Source organism: Balaenoptera borealis (assembly GCF_965194805.1).
Source record: "Balaenoptera borealis genome assembly, chromosome: 18".
NCBI lineage: Eukaryota > Metazoa > Chordata > Mammalia > Artiodactyla > Balaenopteridae > Balaenoptera > Balaenoptera borealis.
This window is the reverse complement of record NC_138877.1, coordinates 22707949-22727700: the sequence shown is the minus strand read 5'-3', so window position 1 is coordinate 22727700 and position 19752 is coordinate 22707949. Positions and strand designations below refer to the sequence as shown.

The 19752-nt window shown below is 38.6% G+C and overlaps 1 protein-coding gene across 1 annotated transcript in view; it reads left to right on the top strand.

The window, feature by feature from the left end:
* The window catches only part of GTF2F2 (general transcription factor IIF subunit 2), a 145190-nt gene that overhangs the window by 77781 nt on the left and 47657 nt on the right, over positions 1–19752 (top strand). Inside the window, exon 5 of the mRNA XM_082365744.1 lies at positions 2501–2582. Within this exon, the coding sequence (XP_082221870.1) occupies positions 2501–2582 (82 nt within the window). The remainder of the gene's footprint in view (positions 1–2500; positions 2583–19752) is intronic.

Sequence of the window (19752 nt, the reverse complement as noted above, 5' to 3'; positions counted from 1 at the left end):
GTGTTTTTGCATTATCTTTTACATAAAGGCACTTAGTAAATATTTGATAAATATATGAGCAATAAAAAGATTATATTTCAAGTACTTACAGTCTTTCAAACCGGGCCAACAAAGTAGTTTTAAGTCAGGATTCCTATATTAATGAATATGATCTGTAATTAACAGCAGTGGTGTGCAAGTGGGTGCTTTCAAATGCCTTAAAATGCGATATTTAATAGCTTTTCCCTGAAATCTTAAGCAATGTTTTGGAGAAGAATAGAAGCATGGTTTAGTGGAAAGAATATGAAAACATGTTCCTGTGAGGCTTTAAAAAGTGTGTGACACCTTTAAATCTTGCTTAGGGGGCTGTATTATAAGTAAATTGGTTTTTAGAAAACTTATTTAGGAAGAGAGCGGGAAGGGCAAAGAGTTAACAGAGATGTGGGGTTATTTAAGAGCAGCCAATCGGTAGAAGTTTTCATTGCTGCTGATGAAGACTTTTCCTTTCATTTGAGAAGCATTTGAAGGCTATTTTAGATTTGAAAGGGGGATATGATGGACAGGAAATCATGGTTTGGGAAGTGAATTTTACTGCTTTGTGTGAGTGACCTTGACTGAAGAAGAGTGATGAGTGGTGGCCAAGTTGAAATGGGCAGGTGCTTTGGATGCTTTTAACCCTTTCAGGTATTATGTGTGGAACGTGGACAGCAGAAACCTTTAACTAGAAATTAAACTCATCCTGTCCACCAGGAGTAGATACAGATAAATAAGAGGGGAACATTCACAGGTGGTATTGAAAGGTAGCTTTTTAGTATTCAGCATTAGTAAACACCTGGATATGTAACTAAATTATTTTCAGAGACAGTATTCCAGATCTATTTTGCTTTTTAAAAAGGATTAATTTATGTTTAAAAAGTGAACTTTTCTCATGCATTTAAGACACTATAGATTGGAATCTTTCCCAGATCTTGTTATTGTTATGGCAAGAATTTTTCTAGATACAACTGTCAGCTTCAGTGGAGCTGAATATAATACTTGTTTTTGCTTTAAGAAAATTCAAATTTTAATCTTACTAAACTCATTAATAAGAGGAAATTACTTTTAGATATTTAAACTTAAATTTAATATAAAATAATTGCGGCCTTCTTATTATTTCCTTCCTGGCATATTTTGGTGTAAGGTAGACGTGCTTTTCATCATTGCTCTTTGCAGTCATCTGTCAGCCTCTACTTGAGGTTTGTTGCATATGTTACATTGAACTATCGAGTTACTGTGTGTTTTAGTACTTAGGGGCTATAATAAGGAGTTCCTAGATTTTGGAGGCAAAATAGAGAAAGGTCACCATAAGAAAAATTTTCTAACATAAATCATGTGGGCATGGTTCTATCTGCATTCTATGTTTTGGTCAACTTATCTGTTCCTCCAGTGAACTGTATGCTTCTTGAAGACAGTACTGTATTTCAGTCATCTTCAATTCTGCAATGCCTAGATGGTTCCCTTCACATCATAGGCATTTAGTTAATGTTTGTGGAATGCATGAGGTCATTTACCCTGAAAAGATGGGTCATAAATGCATTGCTGATGAGCCAGAGGAGTTCCTGAATCTCTTCTGGAAACCTGGGTGAATTCTCCCAGAAATACGACTGAACCATAACTGTTCCTAACCATAGTCATACATTTCCAGACTGCAGTAAAGCAGGTACCATCGTGGGTCAGTCATGCATGCATTATCAAATAAGATGAGGTCTTAAAGTGACTTGGTGCCTAGTAGGCACTCAGTAGGTGCTAACTTTTGTTTTCTCTTGAATTTTGTGTCAGGGTCACCATAAGAATTCTTACTAATGGTGGGAAAAATTGCCCTTCTGTTTGGACAGATATTCATAGCAGTTAAAGCTCTAGTTTAGACACATCCATTTTAATCATTTTGCTGGAAAATAGAAGTCAGAGCAACTGGCAGGCAGAACTGGTACACAGTATAACCCAGACAAGGACCTGCCTAGTTTCATAGTATTTTCTAAGCTAGCTGTTCTAGTCACCGTGTATTCTAGAATTTTCTTTTTTGCACATGTATGTGTGTGTGCCCATGCATGCATATACATGTGTGTATGAATTTTTGATTTAGTGCTTTAGGCTAGCTGTGTTTTCAGAACTTACTTCTCTGCCAAAGATGATATAGCTGCCACACCCTTCAAATTTTTACTTGATTTTTATGCCCTTTTAAGCCACTCTCTTTAGGAAGAGCTAAGTGTATAAAAGCTGTTATTGGCAAGGGGCTGCAGCAGCCCAATAAATAAACCTGACAGGAGCCCAGTTTTTTACTAGCCAAGAATAAGGTTTTTCTCTATTCTGACCAATGATATTACTGTAAACTTAAAAATACTCCTTTTCTTTCCTTGATTTTTATTATTAACTATATTTGATTGTAATCATTGTTACCTTGGTTAGTATGTCAAAATATAGTCTTGAACATGATAAATGTTATTTCTCAATACATTTGTTAATTTTTGTCTTTCCATTCAAGATAAGCTTTCACTGGAAGGAATAGTGGTACAAAGAGCTGAATGCCGACCTGCTGCCAGTGAAAACTACATGAGATTAAAGAGGTTGGTGTTTTTTAACTTTAAAATAATACCTGATATTTCTTTTTGGGGGATTGAAATACATATATTTAGATTGTCTATAGACTGCATGAAATCTATGGTTATTGTTGAAAGTGTTTTCTTCAAAGGTTGTTTGGTTTTAAAACCAAGTAAGAACAAACTTCCAGTTATAAAATAAATGTCATGAGGATGTCATGTGCAACATGGTTACTATAGTTAATAATACTTTATTGCACATTTGAAAGTTGCTGACAGAATACATCCCGAAAGTTCTCATCCCAAGACAAAAAAAATTTTTTAACTACCTATGCTGGTGGACGTTAACTAGTCTTATTGTGGTGATCATTTCCCAGTGTATACAGTTATTGAATTGTTATCTTGTACACCTGAAACTAATATAATGTATGTCAGTTATACCTCAATTTTTTAAAAACTCAAGAGTTTCTTTGGCAAAAGAACTTTCAGAACCTGGGCTGTTAATTTGGGGTATATTAAGCTACTGTGTTAATATAACCTGGAATCAAATTTTTTAAATGTCTTTTTCTAGTTGTCCTTATAAATCTTGATTCTCCAAAGACATGTAATAAGATCTTTGTACCTTGATCTTTTCAAGGGCTATAATTTTCCCATGATGAATATGTATCTAAAATACTATACATTAAAAAGCAAGTATAGTTAGTTGCTAGAATACCATCCTTTTCTCTTAATCTACAGAGAACTTTTTAGAAACTTATTATTTTGTTAGAGATTTTGCTTCTGGGTCCCTCCTCCCCACTTTAGTATGTGGTTAACCTTTTGTAATTAATATTTAAAGATTATGATCACGAATTCTTGATACTTCAAACTTTGTGACTTTCAAAGAGTCAACAATTTTTTTTTAATTAATTAATTTATTTATTTATTTATTTATGGCTGTGTTGGGCCTTCGTTTCTGTGCGAGGGCTTTCTCTAGTTGCGGCAAGTGGGGGCCACTCTTCATCGCGGTGCGCAGGCCTCTCACTATTGCGGCCTCTCTTGTTGTGGAGCACAGGCTCCAGATGCGCAGACTCAGTAATTGTGGCTCACGGGCCCAGCCGCTCCGCGGCATGTGGGATCCTCCCAGACCAGGGCTCGAACCCGTGTCCCCTGCACCAGCAGGCAGACTCTCAACCACTGCGCCACCAGGGAAGCCCAGAGTCAACAATTTTTTAAACCAGGAAGAAATGTATTTATTGTACTTGCTTTATAGTTTATATTGAATGTATTTCAACCCCATGTAGTTTAGAATTACACATTTCTTCATTTACCCAGCACTTACTATGTGAAATAGTAGTGAACAAAACAAATAAAAATCTCTACCCTCATGGAACTTACATTTTAGAAGATTGTAGCTGCTCAGAACTGGTAGTTGGGAGGACACTTTGAAGTGACAGCAGCAGCCCCTATGGATATCCAAATTGGCTGAGCTGGATCAGCTCTCAGTTTCACATTTAAAAAATTTTTCCCCTTTTCTCAATTAGATTGGAAGTCTGTCTCCTGGGAATGAAACAAAGAGACTGGCTTTGTCCAATAATTCCTCTAATTTCAATGCCTCCCCAGGACAAGTAAAAGGATGACAATCAAAATGAAAAATTTTTATAACAGTAAATAACTTTGGAACACAGGCAGATGTTTCTCTTTGTTTTTGGCCTATAAAGTTTATTATATAATACAAATCTTTTTGAGAATTTTTCTTCAAATAACTACTGAAATTGGAAAATGCAAAATTGATTACTCAGCTGCTTGCCAAGATATTTTTCTGTGGTCTTAATTTTCTTTAAAAGTTTCTAAAAATTTCTGATGATGAGATCAGGCAAGTCACCTGCTGTGTTTATGAAATGGCTGCTTTTTCCTTACCAAAAAAGACATTAAAATTGTTTAGCCTTTTGGAGTATGCTAAAAGACCAGCCATTATATATTTCAGTTACTTCAGTGACTTGAGGAAACAGGGTGATTCAGGAGATGATAATTATGTGAGTTTCATAAAATAGATGCTATATGACATAAGTCTTGAAGGCTGAGATTTTTTTGACCAAGTGGAAAAAGACATGAGTAAGAACACTTTCTACACAGAGAGACATGTAGGTACAGAGACCCGGGGAAGACATCAGGGACCTGTGTGTAGCTCTGCAAGCCTGGAACGCAGGGTTTGTCTGGGACAGAACAAGCAGAAGCTCCAGCCCTTTTCTTTTCTTTCTTTCTTTTTTATTTATTTATTTATTTATTTATTTATTTATTTATTTATTTATTTATTTATTTATTTATGGCTGTGTTGGGTCTTCGTTTCTGCGCGAGGGCTTTCTCTAGTTGCGGCAAGCGGGGGCCACTCTTCATCGCGGTGCGCGGGCCTCTCACCATCGCGGCCTCTCTTGTTGCGGAGCACAGGCTCCACACGCGCAGGCTCAGTAGTTGTGGCTCACGGGCCCAGTTGCTCCGCAGCATGTGGGATTTTCCCAGACCAGGGCTCGAACCCGCGTCCCCTGCATTGGCAGGCAGATTCTCAACCACTGCGCCACCAGGGAAGCTCCAGCCCTTTTCTGAACTCTGAACTTAAATATCCAAAAGCCTGGTTGGATGTCCAGTAGACATATGTCTAAAACTGAACTCCCAGTCTTGCCCCTCAAACCTACTCCACCAGCATTCGTTCTCATCTGAGCTCATGCCAACTCTGTCCTCCCCTTTTTCTCAATCCATAAACCTTGGTTGCTTGACTCCTCTCTCACACCCCACATCCAATGTGTCAGAAAAATCTTACTGAGTGTACCTTCAAAATATTATACATCTGCAGTCTGACCATTTCTCACCACCCACATGATCTGCCGTTGTTTCTCACCTGGATCACTGCGCTAGCCTCCTAGCAGAGTTCCTGCTTCCACCCTTGCCCCACTGGAGTCTACTGTCAGCACAGTAGCCAGAGCAGTTCTTTTAAAACCTGTCAAGTTGTGCCGTCCCTCTGCTCACATGTCACTTTCAATGCTTCCTGTATTACTCAGAATAAAATCGCACAAGTCCTTATAATTGTATACAGGGACCTACATGATCTCCCTACCATTCTGTTCCGCTTCTCCCCATTCGAACCTCCTGCTTCCCTCCCCCTCACTCACTCTGCTCCATCCACACTGATCTCGTAACAGTCCACGAGCACAGGCACACTTCCATATGAGGGTCTTTGCACTGGATGTTCTTTCCTACCTGGAACACGCTTTCTCCAGATAGCTGCATGGCTCACCTCCTCGCCTCTTTCAAGTCTCTTCTCAAATTCTACTTTTTCAATAAGGCGTACCCTGACCACCCTGTTTCCTTCTATGCTTGTATTTTTTTCAATAGCACATATCACCTAATGTAATTTATTTACTATATTTATTACCAGCTTTGCCCTAGTGCAGTTTAAGCTCCCATAGTTTGTTTTTTGTTTTGTTTTGTGTGTGTGTGCACCTATTTTGTTCACTGATACACACACGCAAGTGTCTAGAATAGTTCATGACATGTAGCAGGTAGTCAGGAAATATTTGTGGTTTTTTGTTTGCTTTTTTTGGTTTTGTTTTTAATTAATTAATTAATTAATTAATTAATGGCTGCGTTGGGTCTTCAGTGCTGCGTGCAGGCTTTCTCTAGTTGCGGTGAGCGGGGGCTACTCATTGCAGTGGCTTCTCTTGTTGCGGAGCACAGGCTCTAGGTGTGCAGGCTTCAGTAGTTGTGACATGTGGGCTCAGTAGTTGTGGCACACGGGCTTAGTTGCTCCGCAGCATGTGGGATCTTCCCAGACCGGGGCTCAAACCCATGTCCCCTGCATTGGCAGGCGGATTCTTAATCACTGTGCCACCAGGGAAGTCCCAGAAAATATTTGTTGAGTGAATGAATGGCAGGAGAAAAGTTGAAATGTTAGTCTCATATGCTTGTTAAATTACTTGTTAAAAGGTCTTGTATGCTGTGGTAAGAAATTTGGACTTTGTGTGCTCTTACTATTAGGGAGGCACTGAAGGATTTTAAGCTGATGGAAAGCGAAGGGATTTGTGTGTTAGAAGAGTCATTCTGGCCATAGTATAGAGATTGAAACCAGGGAGATAAATTAGAGGTTGATGTAATAGCCCAGGTACAAAATGTCAGAATGACTAAACAAGGTGGTTCTAGGCAGAAGGGAGATGAGAAACTAGGTTTTGAGGATATTCGGAGGTGGAGTTTGTGGGACTTGATAAACTCATCTCAAAGTTCCATGGTTGGGCTTCCCTGGTGGCGCAGTGGTTGAGAATCTGCCTGCCCATGCAGGGGACACGGGTTCGAGCCCTGGTCTGGGAGGATCCCACATGCCGCAGAGCAACTAGGCCCGGGAGCCACAATTACTGAGCCTGCGCGTCTGGAGCCTGTGCTCCGCAACAATAGAGGCCGCGATAGTGAGAGGCCTGCGCACCGCGATGAAGAGTGGCCCCCGCTTGCCACAACTAGAGAAAGCCCTCGCACAGAAACGAAGACCCAACACAGCCATAAATAAATTAATTAAAAAAAAAAAAAGAATCCGCCTGCCAATGTAGGGCACCTGGGTTTGAGCCCTGGGCCGGGAAGATCCCACATGCTGCGGAGCAACTAAGCCCGTGTGCCACAACTACTGAGCCTGCGCTGTAGAGTCCGCGAGCCACAACTACTGAAGCCTGCGTGCCACAGCTACTGAAGCCCATGTGCCTAGAGCCCGTGCTCCTCAACAAGAGAAGCCACCACAATGGGAAACACGCACGCCGCAATGAAAAGTAGTCCACACTCCTTGCAATTAGAGAAAGCCTGCGCACAGCAGCGAGGACCCAATGCAGCCATAAATAAATAGATAGATTAATTAATTAATTAATTAATTAAATCCTTCATAGTTGTGGGACAGGGGATTTCTCTAGGACCAGGCTGATGGTGGTGGCTCTTGTGTTGTGGCCTAGATGCACGTCCTGCTGTGAGTCTCAGACGGCTCCATCCCATCCTGTGCAATGCACTGACGAGGTCAGAGGGAGAAAGAAGTCCTTATAGTTTAATTTAAATCCTGGTTGACAGTTTACGTAAAAACTTAAAGAAGCAGGAAGTACTTAAACTTCAAGAAGCATACCAATGGGTAAATTATCAAAATAAGAAAGTAATCTAAGTCATAAGTTGTATCTCATGTGTTTTGTTTATCATTATTCAACATTTTCCAATGTCTGCTGTGATCACTAAGGTAAGATTCAATTCTAGAAAAATCACTAGATACTGTTCTTGCTCTAGAGAGCTTTCAGTCTTTAAACCTCAAGAAAACACACACAGAGGATTATTTTAAAATATTTATTGACAGTGTAGTGGGGGAGGAATAGAAATGTTGTGGTACTATTGATGTAAAGTGGAAAGACAGATTTTCAGATGTGGGTGATATCAAAGTGGAAGTGTTTGAGAACAGAATCGACAATTCAGAATTTCAGATATCCTGTACCTAGATATTTCATACATAGGCTCAAAGTTTTTCAGGGCCTTCCTCTTCTTTTTTTTTAATTAATTTTTTTTGTTGATTTACAATGGTGTATTAGTTTCTGCTATACAGCAGAGTGAATCAGTTATACATATACATGTATCTACTCTTTTTTAGATTCTTTTCCCATATAGGTCATTATGGAGTATTGAGTAGAGTTCCCTGTGCTATATAGTAGGTCCTTATTAGTATTCTATTTTATATATAGTAGTGTGTATATGTCAATCCCAGTCTCCCAATTTATCCTTCCCTTTCCTCTTCCCCTTTGGTAACTGTAAGTTTGTTTTCTACATCTGTGACTCTATTTCTGTTTTGTAAATAAGCTCATTTGTACCATTTTTTTAGATTCCACATATAAGCGATATCATATGATATTTGTCTTTCTCTGACTTACTTCACTCAGTATGACAATCTCCGGGTCCATCCATGTCCCTGTAAATGGCATTATTTTGTTCTTTTTTATGGCTGAGTAATATTCTGTTGTATATATGTACCACATCTTCTTTATCCATTCATCCATTGATGGACATTTAGGTTGCTTCCATGTCCTGGCTATTGTAAATGGAGCTGCAATGAACATTGGCATACATGTATCTTTCCAGATTATGGCTTTCTCCCGATATATGCCCAGTAGTGGGATTGCTGGATCGTATGGTAGCTCTATTTTTAGTTTTTTAAGGAACCTCCATACTGTTCTCCATAGTGGCTGTACCAGTTTACATTCCCACCAACAGTGTAGGAGGGTTCCCTTTTCTCCACACCCTCTCCAGCATTTGTTGTTTGTAGATTTTCTGATGATGGCCATTCTGACCAGTGTGAGGTGATACCTCATTGTAGTTTTGATTTGCATTTCCCTAATAATTAGTGATGTTGAGCATCTTTTCATGTGCTTTTTGGTCATCTGTATGTTGCCTTTGGAGAAATGTCTATTTAGATCTTCCATCAGAGCCTTCTTCTGACTGCCTACTCTTTAATGACATTCAGGGTTTTTTTGATAATCTGGCTCGTCTCACTTCCTGGCTTCATTTTCAGCTCTTCTCCTTTACATAGATGTCCGATTGTTATATCACACTACAAGTTGTTTTCCCAGATGTACTAGGCACTTGTACATCTTATGGCTGTGTGATATGTTGCATCCTTTATCTGGAAGGCCTTAGCTACCTTCTGCCAAGGGCCTTTAAAACCAACCCAAGTGTCACTTACTCACAGAAACCTCATATCTTCCACTCCCCACTCCAGTCAGGATCTGCCTCCCCTGCCCCTTTCCTATGTTCCCACATACTGTTCTTCTTTAATGGTATATATAAATGTCTATGTTTTCTACTACTTAGGTGTACATAGTTGCATCTTCTACAAGATTATAAACTTCATAAGAGCAGGAACTGTGAGTTTTATTTTTCTTCCTTTCTTTTCCATTTTTCCTTCCTCCTTTCCTTTTTGTATCTCAGCACTTGGCATAGTACATTACAAATAATAAATATCCAGAAGTATCTGTTGGGTTGAAATTGATTGAAATAGAAATGAATGGCAAAACTAGGTACGGAAACATGGAAATCAGCAGCACTCAGCTTCTTTAATTTTTTTTTTTTTTTTACTCAAAGCTACACTTGAAACCTGGACTTGATTTTTCAGCTCATTTGCATGTGCATGTGTGTGCACATACATACACACACACATCTTGCTTTGAGAAGAAAGTGATTGTAAAACAAATATAGAAACATTTCATCAACAACGAAAAAGTGTTTCAAAGTATAAAATAAAAATTGAATAGTCTTCCATTTACAAAGGGCTAGAAGAGAAAGCCTTTGTATCAGAGATGACCTTTCTTTCCTTGACTTAGTGAGGTTTTTTCCTTAAATCAGTGAGATTTTACTGTATTATATTTTAGCAAATAGCAGCTGAACTATACTCTTAGTAATGTAAATGGGTATATACAAAGTGTATTTTATATTTATAAATAATACTCTCTAAGAACGATGTGTTGCTTTAGTGGGAATTTAATTTTAGTAGTAGATTCTTATTACAGCTCTCTGTTATTAAAATTTAGCTGATAAATTAGCCAAATGTTATGAGAATTATAACTCCCATATTAATCAAATGTAAGTAAGATTCTGTTAGTTTGTAAGAGTCTGTCATTCATTTAAATGAAGGTGGAAATTAGTATTGCAGTAAACCCAAGAAATATGTAAACCTTTGAATCAGTGAAATTTAAGCCAAGAAAGAAATGAATCCTGTGCTATAATTTTTTTTGTCCAAACCCATCACATATATAAAATTTTATAAAAATCCATTTAGCCACACAAGAAAATCTAAAAATCAAATGGGAAAAAAAAATTTCCAATGCTTCTAGTACTTTCTCTTTATCTGACATAAATTTGGATGGATCTGAATGATATTAGGAGGAAATTTATTTTGAATTGCTAAATGTAAATATATTTTAAATAGCTCATATCTGATGTATTATGTAATTAAAATTTAATTTGTATTGTTTCATTAAGTGTAACTTTATTAAGCATCTTGAGTTTTTCCTTAATAGTCAAATGATAAATTATGTAATCAACCTATTTATAATTCATATTGTACTTTTTTAAATGTAAAGGGACATAAATATAAGACAATCATCCTAATGTATTTTCGTGTAGGAAATCCTAGTAATAGGAAAATATATGGCTTTTTAACTTCTGCATGTTTTTGTCACTAAGTCATCTAAAAATACTTGTCTCAAAAGCTTTTATTTTTAGTTCTTTCAGTGTTTGTGGGTTTTCTTCAAAAACCTAATAAGAAAAGCCTTTCCATTTGGGAACAGAACATTGGCTGTAGAGGGGTGGAGAAAAGAAAAAGCAGAGTTTTCTTTTCTGTGCTAAGACACCAGACAGAGGAAGCAAGTTGTGATTCACATTCTCTCCTGGGGAGAAGTTACCTTGCTGTACCTGCCTAGATTCCTGATGCTTCATATTCTGGTAGAAAATGTCTTAGAATGTCTTATTGTAAGGGAAGTGGAAAGGACCCTCTCCCTCAGTAGATCTTTACGTAATTTGTGGGTGATGTGATTCATGCCCAAAGAAGTTTCTGCAAATAAAATTTTTGCTTAATGCAATAACAGCACTGAAGCATTTTCTTTTCACCATATATAAACTAGTTTTTGAATATATTTAGTCCTTATAATTTTTATTTTTCTTCATATATAAATTTCATAAAGAATAATTATTTTATAAATGATATTTCTTATATATTAGGATGATTATCTTATAGCCATGTCCCTTTATATTTAAAAAAGTACAAGATGAGTTGTAAATAGGGTAATTATATAATTTATCGTTTAAAACAGGATACTTTTAAGAATGAAAGTAGGCCTAACCTGAGAGCCACACTGAGACAGCAGTGTAAACTGTCCCACATAAACTGCGATGTAAGATCACCCTTATTGTGAATAGCCTGGATATATTAAAATGCTAACTTTAAAATGAGAACTTAAAGAGTCAAATAATGAAAGTTCTGGCAATTAGGAAACATATATCAGAAAATCTAGAATAGAAACTGCTATGGCTGAACATAAACTGTTGTGTGAGTCCCAGTAGCCACCCAAAGCTGGGCATATGACAGTGCTATGTTAACGTTTAAATGTATATTTGTATAACCTTAATGTAAATTTGTAGATAAAGTTTATTAAACAGCAAAATGAATAATAAACTAAACTTAGTTTTACAGAAAATCAGTTTTCTGTTAATCCTAAATAAAAGATGAGGTTATAGAAGTAACTCAGGGTTCAATAAAGATAATTTTATGACCAGGGAAATACAGTATGGATTTTAGCTTTCTGGTGATCTTATTTGCAACAGATTTTATTGAACAGAGTTTTTGGTGAATGTTGAGGTTAATGGTTAATACACTTGTATTAATTAGATGCTTTCATTTGTAAGTATCAGAAAACCCAGTGCAAACTGGCTTAAAAATAAAAGAAATTTGTTGACTCACGTAAATTGAATCCAGTGGTATTGTGGGCTTTAGCCGTGGCTTTACCTAGGAGTTCTCAACGTCCTTAGTGTTCTAGCTGTTTTGAATTTTCCTGGGTCTGTCTTTCTCCAGCTTGCCTGTTTTCAGACTGGCTTTTCTCCTGGTAGCAAGATGGCTACTTGCAGCTCCCAGGATTATCTGCCTCATTATTTATATGGGGCCCCAAGGAGTTAAGTGAACTTGTCTTCAACCAACCATTGAACAGAGCCCTTCACTTCCTTCTGTGGGCCAACATGGGTTCTGGGTTTATTTCAGAAACCAGTAAATGTGTTAATGAAGGTGGGAAGTGTGCACTAATGCTTAGGGCCCACCTGTGGAAATGTACGGGAGGGAGGGTCAGTCCCATCAAACAAAACATGTGGCTGCCGCTCAGTAGGGGAGGAACAGGGTGGGTGCTAGGGAGGTAATCATAAGATCAACAGCAGAACTCTTTGTACCAGAAAAACATCTTAGGGGTAAGACACACTCATCAGGGACATTCGCACCCTTCATTGCTTCTCTTGAGGAATGACCATCTTCTCTCTTGAAAGAGGGTCAGAACTTTTATTAGAAAGCAACTCTGTGAAGATGCCTTAATAATAGGGTGAGATGGTGAAGAGGGTGGGCTCTGGAATCTCACTGCCTGGTTTCAAAGACTGGATTCCCCATTTACTGGCTCTGTGATCTTGGGCAAAGTACATGGCCTTTCGGTGCCTTTGTTTCCTCATCTGTAAAATGTGGTAGCGGCATTTATCTCAGTGTTATGATAATGATTAAATAATACTATATAATACGTGATGTGTCTGACACAGAGTAGGTACTCAATAAATATTACCTATTATGTTTATGACAGTTGCCTGAGTAAGTACTCCTGTCCTAAAACCCTCTGGAGATATTCCCAACCCAACCCGGTTTGTCTTAGTTCTCCTGATAAAAGAGACTTGCACACAAGGATTCTTTTTGAATTCCTGCCCTGAGGTAGATAAATTAGTTTAATCAAGTTTAAATTGGAAATAGAGCAGAAGGAGAACTAGAGCTAAGAAGAAGAATCTGAAGTTTTTTTTATCAAGTTCATGATAATCTCTTTTCAAAACAAAAACCCTAAAGTAGTGGTTTAGAAGTTCCTAGATGTTATCGAGATTCAGACCCAAGGAACTGAGTTAACCCTCTCTTCACAATCTTTTCATCTACCCTGTTCTTGCCCTCAAGAACTCCTTAATGTGCCCACCATCATATATAGATCAGAAACCCATGGATTTTTAGTTTATAAATCTTCTACTGGATGTTCAGAATCTTTATGGAAATTGTAAAGGTTACTGATCCTGAAATTTTCCCAAGTTATCTTTGGAAACAGTCTTATCATCCCCTCCTGCAGTGATACTTTAGCTGATGGCTCTCCTGAGGTACCCAAATGTGTGATATTTAAAATGTGGGGCTGTAAATCTTCTTCATCAAAGATTTTTTTAAAGGCCAGGGAACAGGAAGTCCTGAAGAGCTAACCCAAGAAGGCAGCTAACCTTCTTTGCTGTAAGTGTGCCCTTGTTCTCACATCCTTTCACCTTGAACTGCTCCTTTTTAACTGCCATTTAAAAATGAAGGATTATGTGAAAGAAGCTGGATGTCTTCATTGAAGTACAATAATTTTTAAATGCATTATAAATAGATAGCTGCAGTAAACATGCAAAAATACCAGTGGGATAAAACTACCATGAAAAGATAGTCATGGTGTTTTATCAAGAATTTTTAAAAAGATCTTCATGGGGAATGCTGTTTGGTGCAGGGAAGCCTTCTATTTTTGGCTTCATTGGGTCTTTGTTGCTGTGCGTGGGCTTTCTCTAGTTAGGGCGAGCGGGGGCTACTCTTTGTTGTGGTGCACAGGCTTCTCACTGTGGTTGCTTCTCTTGTTGCGGAGCACGGGCTCTAGGCACGCGGGCTTCAGTAGTTGTGGCACGCAGGCCCAGTAGTTGTGGCTCACGGGCTCTAGAGCACAGGCTCAGTAGTTGTGGCGCACGGGCTTAGTTGCTCCGCGGCATGTGGGATCTTCCCAGACCAGGGCTCGAACCCGTGTCCCCTGCATTGGCAGGCGGATTCTTAACCACTGCGCCACCAGGAAAGTCCCCAAAATGGATTTTTCCCCCCCCCACACCGTGAGGCTTGTGGGATTTCAGTTCCCTGACCAGGGATCGAACCCATGCCCTCTGCAGTGAGAGCACTGAGCCCTAACCACTGGATTGCCAGGGCATTCCTGGTGTAAGAAAGACTTCTTAGGGAGATTGACAGTAAAGATGTCCCTTTTCCCTCTGAAGAGCCATAACAGCTGTCCGCACAGCCCTTTAGCTATAGACTGCTCCTAAAGATTTACTATTCTGATGAAATAAGGATTTTCCAAATGATTATAAAAAGTTATCAGGAATATATTGATATATTAAAAAATTAAACCATTGGCATAATTAAACAACAAACAAAGGTTCTATATAATCCTTCTTTCAAGTCCTCAGATATTTTTACCTTAAGATTGCAGGAGGAGAGGGATTTTTTTCAGTATCTGGGTACTGTGGTCTCACCCTAAACATAGCTTGTCTTCGGAATTCCCCACCTCTTCTGCCCGCTGTCTTGGTGTTCCTGGGGCTTCTCACCCCTTCTTACTCTGTTGCCATTCCGGCTCAAGTGTGCACTAGAGCAAAACCAGTCATTTTCCGCCTTCCCCGTGTGCTTTTATGTCCCACTGGCTGCTGTGCTCTTTCCTTGCTTTCCTGCTTTCCAGACTCCTGTTCGTCCTTTAAGATTCAGCTCAAATGTCAACCTGCACAACTATTTCTCTCCACCCAAGATAAGTACTGTTCCACCAAGCTCCTGCTTATACTTTTTGTAATAAACCACTAATCACATTTTGCTTTTCATTCTACTTTTATTACTTTTGTTTATATCTCTACTAGATAGTGAGCTCCTTGAGGTCAGGGTCTATAATCTCACTCATGTTTGTTCCAACAGCTTTATGTTCAATAAATGCTAGTAGAGTAATTGACCAAAAATCAGTACTTTAAAGTTAAGAATTTACAGTGTACCTTAATTAATGAATCTCTCCAGGATTAATACTCTTTTAAAAATGCATTTAGCTGTATTTAAGATTCAAATTATAGGTCCTGAGAAACAGTACTGGCATGTGGTGGTGTTTCTACAGAGCCTCACAGCTTTGCAGGATAAAAATACCTCAGTACACAATTTCTCTTTGTTCACTCACGATTGAAAATTAACAGGGCTAAACCTTAGGCAAAACTGTCAAGTATGGAAAGTTTATCTTTATTATCCCAGCACCTCCTTTTTTCATTTCTTTTCCTCTTAGTAATGCTGTCTTTACGTATCTGTTTACTTTTTATCCTGCTCTCTAATCTTTTTTATTCTATCAATTCTGAATATATTTTAAGAGTGAATGGGCCTAAGTCAAACTGGGCATTTGATTTTAAACCTTTTCTTACTAAATGTGAAATAATAGCCATCAGGTTACCTGTTCAGGGTATTTGAGTAGGCACATTTTTTTCACGAGAAAGGAAGAAAAGTCATTGAAATTATAGCATGTATAGGTTGGCCCTAAACACAGATTAAGTATGCCTTTTCGTTTGTCAGGGGAACTTATCACCAGGATAACCATCTGTGCTTCCTGGCCCAAGTGGGTAGATCTGGCCTAGCTGCGTTTGTTGGAGATCTGTTCTGAGAATTTAAAACTTGCTGCTGAATGTGACCCACAGAAGTGGCCAAATGTCCTTAGGCAGGATCATGACCACCACTAGTCTGTATGATGGCTTGTACAGATTTTTAAAGGTGATCCTTCCTCAAGTGTTTTTATTTGTATCTGTCAGAAAATCATAGTAATTTACATATTTTGTTAAATAAGACATTACTACCATCTGCCAGAAAATTGTCACAATAATTATACAAATCTTTGCTGTCTCTGATGCGAATGTGCCCCTTCATGTGGCAACATTGTACACTCTAAACAGACAAACCTGGGAAGGAGCTATACTCTCTGGTTTGCTGCAGGCCTTCGGGTCCTATTTTCTTACCAGTTGGCTTAAAATTTAAGTTGCTTGCCCGGTCCTTGCAGACACTGGATTTTCATCTCTTTGTCTGTGATTCCCTGAAGCACTTGAAAACTAAGGAAAGATACCACATGTTCCTTTATTAGGGAACGAGGGTCCCATTTAGTATATTGAATCAGTAGGAATAATGATAATCAAGCCTTTAACTTATTGCTAGGAGGAACTAATTTAAACCTTGGGATGATCAGGCTTTAAATATTCTTAGTAGTTAATCAATCAAAGTACAAGAAAACCTGACTTACAAACATCCTATATACTATCTCTTTTGCTTGAGACTCTAATGCAGTTGCCATGGGATGTATTTGTAAAGAAAACTTGGATTTTTTAAAAAAAAATCTTTTAATTTATATGTAGAGAAAGAGGAGATACTGTTTACAGATTTTAAAAGACTGCTTTGGGGAACTGATTTTAGGGGTCACACACTCTTAAATGGCTTCATATTTATATTAATTAGACGTTTATTTTAGTTACTGGTTTTTTTAGTCTTATTTCCATTTTCACAAATGAGCACACTGAGTCATAGAGAAGTTGTGATTTGCCCAAGCTCACAGTTTGTAAATGGCAAAGCTGGAATTTGAACCGAGATCTGATTGATTCCAGTGTGTTAGGTGGCCGGCTGCCTCTTCTGGCTTCTGTAGTTTCAAAACGGTGCCTGGCTTATCCATAGGAAAAGGGGAGGGAGCTTGTTCTCTTCCTCTCCTCTCTCGTACTGGATGATCATTGCCCTGATGCCCCACAACGTAAACTAATATTGTTAGTACCATGGTTCTATTTCATTATACAACAGGATAACATTTATGGATTTATATATAAACTATATAATGGCTTCGTTGTTTCAGTTTAGATTTTTTAAATCAAATTTCAGATTCTACAACTTAAAAATGAGCTTTGTTAGCATAACTTGCTTGAATTTCAAAGCTCCATATATCTGTAGAAAAGAGGTAGAGTATTAAGTGATTTTATGTCTATGAAGTTTATTATTTTACTTTTGTGAAGTTTATGTGAAATTTGTAATACTTTGAGTACTTTTGATGAACTAGTAGTTGTGCCATTTTGAAGATCTAGTTCTCTTTAATATACCCTAGTATTACAGTTGTCACATACTGTATACTGATCTGTATGTGACTTTGAAGGCCTCAGAATGTCTAAAACCCTTTTTTTGTAATGTGTTATGTATTTGAGGAAACTGAAAATATGGAATTAACAATAATCATAATGTTCAGGCAGAAACTTTTCAAACTGAAAAATAGTAGACATGTGGGAAAAACAGGGGAGAAAGATGTGGGCTTAGTAGTAAGCTTATACAAAACAAAATATGCCAGTGAATGGTATTCCCACTAAAATGCAGTTCCATGAGGGCAAGACTTCTTGTCTGCTTTATTCACTGGTGTATCTCTAATGACTGGAAGGGTGCCTGGCACCTAGTAGGTGCACAGTGAATATTTGTCGAATGAAGAAAGGAAGGCATGAGACTTAGGTTTTTTGTCTCACAGGCTGCCTAGGGCTTTGATGACAGTGAGTCATGCCTTTTCAAGCTGTTGCATGCCAAGTTAATTTATCTACTTCTGTCACTTCCCCGTGCTTCATAGCTTCAGAGTGTCATTTATTACTCATTTGCTCAACAGACATTTATTGAGCATCTAATGTATACTAAAGCAGTGTAACATAAAGCAACCAGAGCTTATTCGTTTTTGGGAATGGATCATAGATGGGTCCTAAATAATAATTTAGAGTATTATATGATTATAATTTTTTATAATCATATTTTTTTGAGAAAAAATTAGTTTATTTTCCGAAAACTGTGTTCTTTGTACGTACGATGTGACTTGTATTACAAAGCACAAATATTCCAGGAAGCACAGTTTTTGTTATTAGAAAGGACTGAACCATTTGGGTCACATCACCTTTTACATGAAGAATCACGAGTATTATATTACACAGATTTCAGGATCTGCCAGGATGGATTTCCTCCTTACTGGGATGCAGAATTTCCTGTAGATCTTTGTAGCAAATTAGCTGATTACTAAGAGGTTCGTATCAGCCAGAATAGCTGGGTTATAGCCCAACATGATTAAAATCAAGGCCTTAAAGCAATTCACTTCTGATTCATGCTCTACGTCCGTCTAATGTTTGTTGGCAGTGTTTGTTTACCACAGTTATTCAGGGGCATGAAAGAGAGGTTGGCACAAGCAGTAAATATCAGGTTTCAGAGAATATTGACTTGGTTAAGCCAGAGAAGGGAGTCATAGAGTTTGACTAGATGAAGAGGGGGAGGGAGGGATTCTGGGTGGAACAGCACAGCATAATTTGAGATAAATCAGTAGGAGTGTTTTAGGAAACATAGTAGATCAGCCTGGCAGATTAGACAGAGGGCTGATTGTAGGGAATTTCAGTGTTAGACTGAACAGGCAGGCGAGCCAGTGAATCAACTGATTGAGCATATTTCCCTCTGAGGGAGGTCCCAGGTCTCCTTCATAGCTCTGTACTTGGCACACTTTCCTCCCTTTGTTACTGTGGTCCTCTTTAGTTTTCCTCTTGCCTTAGTAGTCTTTGTAGCTCCTGCTTCTCTCTTGATCTCTTTCCCCCCTACATTATCTTGCTAAATGATCCCATCCCCTTTCACCATACACACATGGCAACTCCAGAATTTGTATCTCCAGCCCAGACCTCTCTCCTGACCTTCATACTCATACATGTACAACATTCCCCTTGATAGCACCACTTGGATATCGCACAGGCATCTTAACTTCACATGCCAGAAATTGAATTTTTGGTTTTTACCCACCCTCCCACCCCTAATGCAGTTCTTCCCCCACTCTTCACCATTTCCACTCAGTTACTCAGCTAAAAAACCTGGGAGTTATCCTTGAGTCCTCTTTTCTTGACAAGACACGTGCAGTCCATTTTCAGGGTCTGTCAGCTGTACCAACACTACGCACCCTGAGCTACTGGGTATCACCCCTGCTGCTACACTGTTCTAAGCTGCCTTCTTCAGCTATATTTAGGACTGACTACCTAATTTGCAGGGCCTGTTGCAAAATGGAAATATAGAGCCCCTTGTTCATAAATTATTAAGAATTTCAAAATGGTGACAGCATTGCATTAAATCAAGTGCAAGGCCCTTCTGAGTGCAGGCGCAGTGTGACTGCACCGGGCACTTGCTAGCAAAGCTGGCCTTCCCTCTGCTATAGCAGACGCCTCCTAACTAGTGGCTCCCTGCTTCCCCCTATAGACCATTCTTCACATAGCAGTCAGAGTCATCAGAGTAGATCAGATCATACCATTTGCCTGCTTAGAATATACAGGAATCCTCCATGCTCTGGCCTTCCAGACTGTATGTGATGTGATCCTGAAGCTTCTTCAACCTCTTCTTCTACCACACTCCTCTCTCATTCCCTAGGCAGCAGCCAAAATGGCCACTTTTTCATCCCTCGGAACAAGAACAGTCCCATTTGAGGGCTCTTTCAGCCTAAGCATAAGTCTTTCAGCAGATCTTAAAGGGTCAGCCTCCTTTCCATCATGCAGTTCTCAGGTCATATGTTACCTCCTGAGATAGGCCTTTCCTGACCACTCCTATGAAATAGTATAG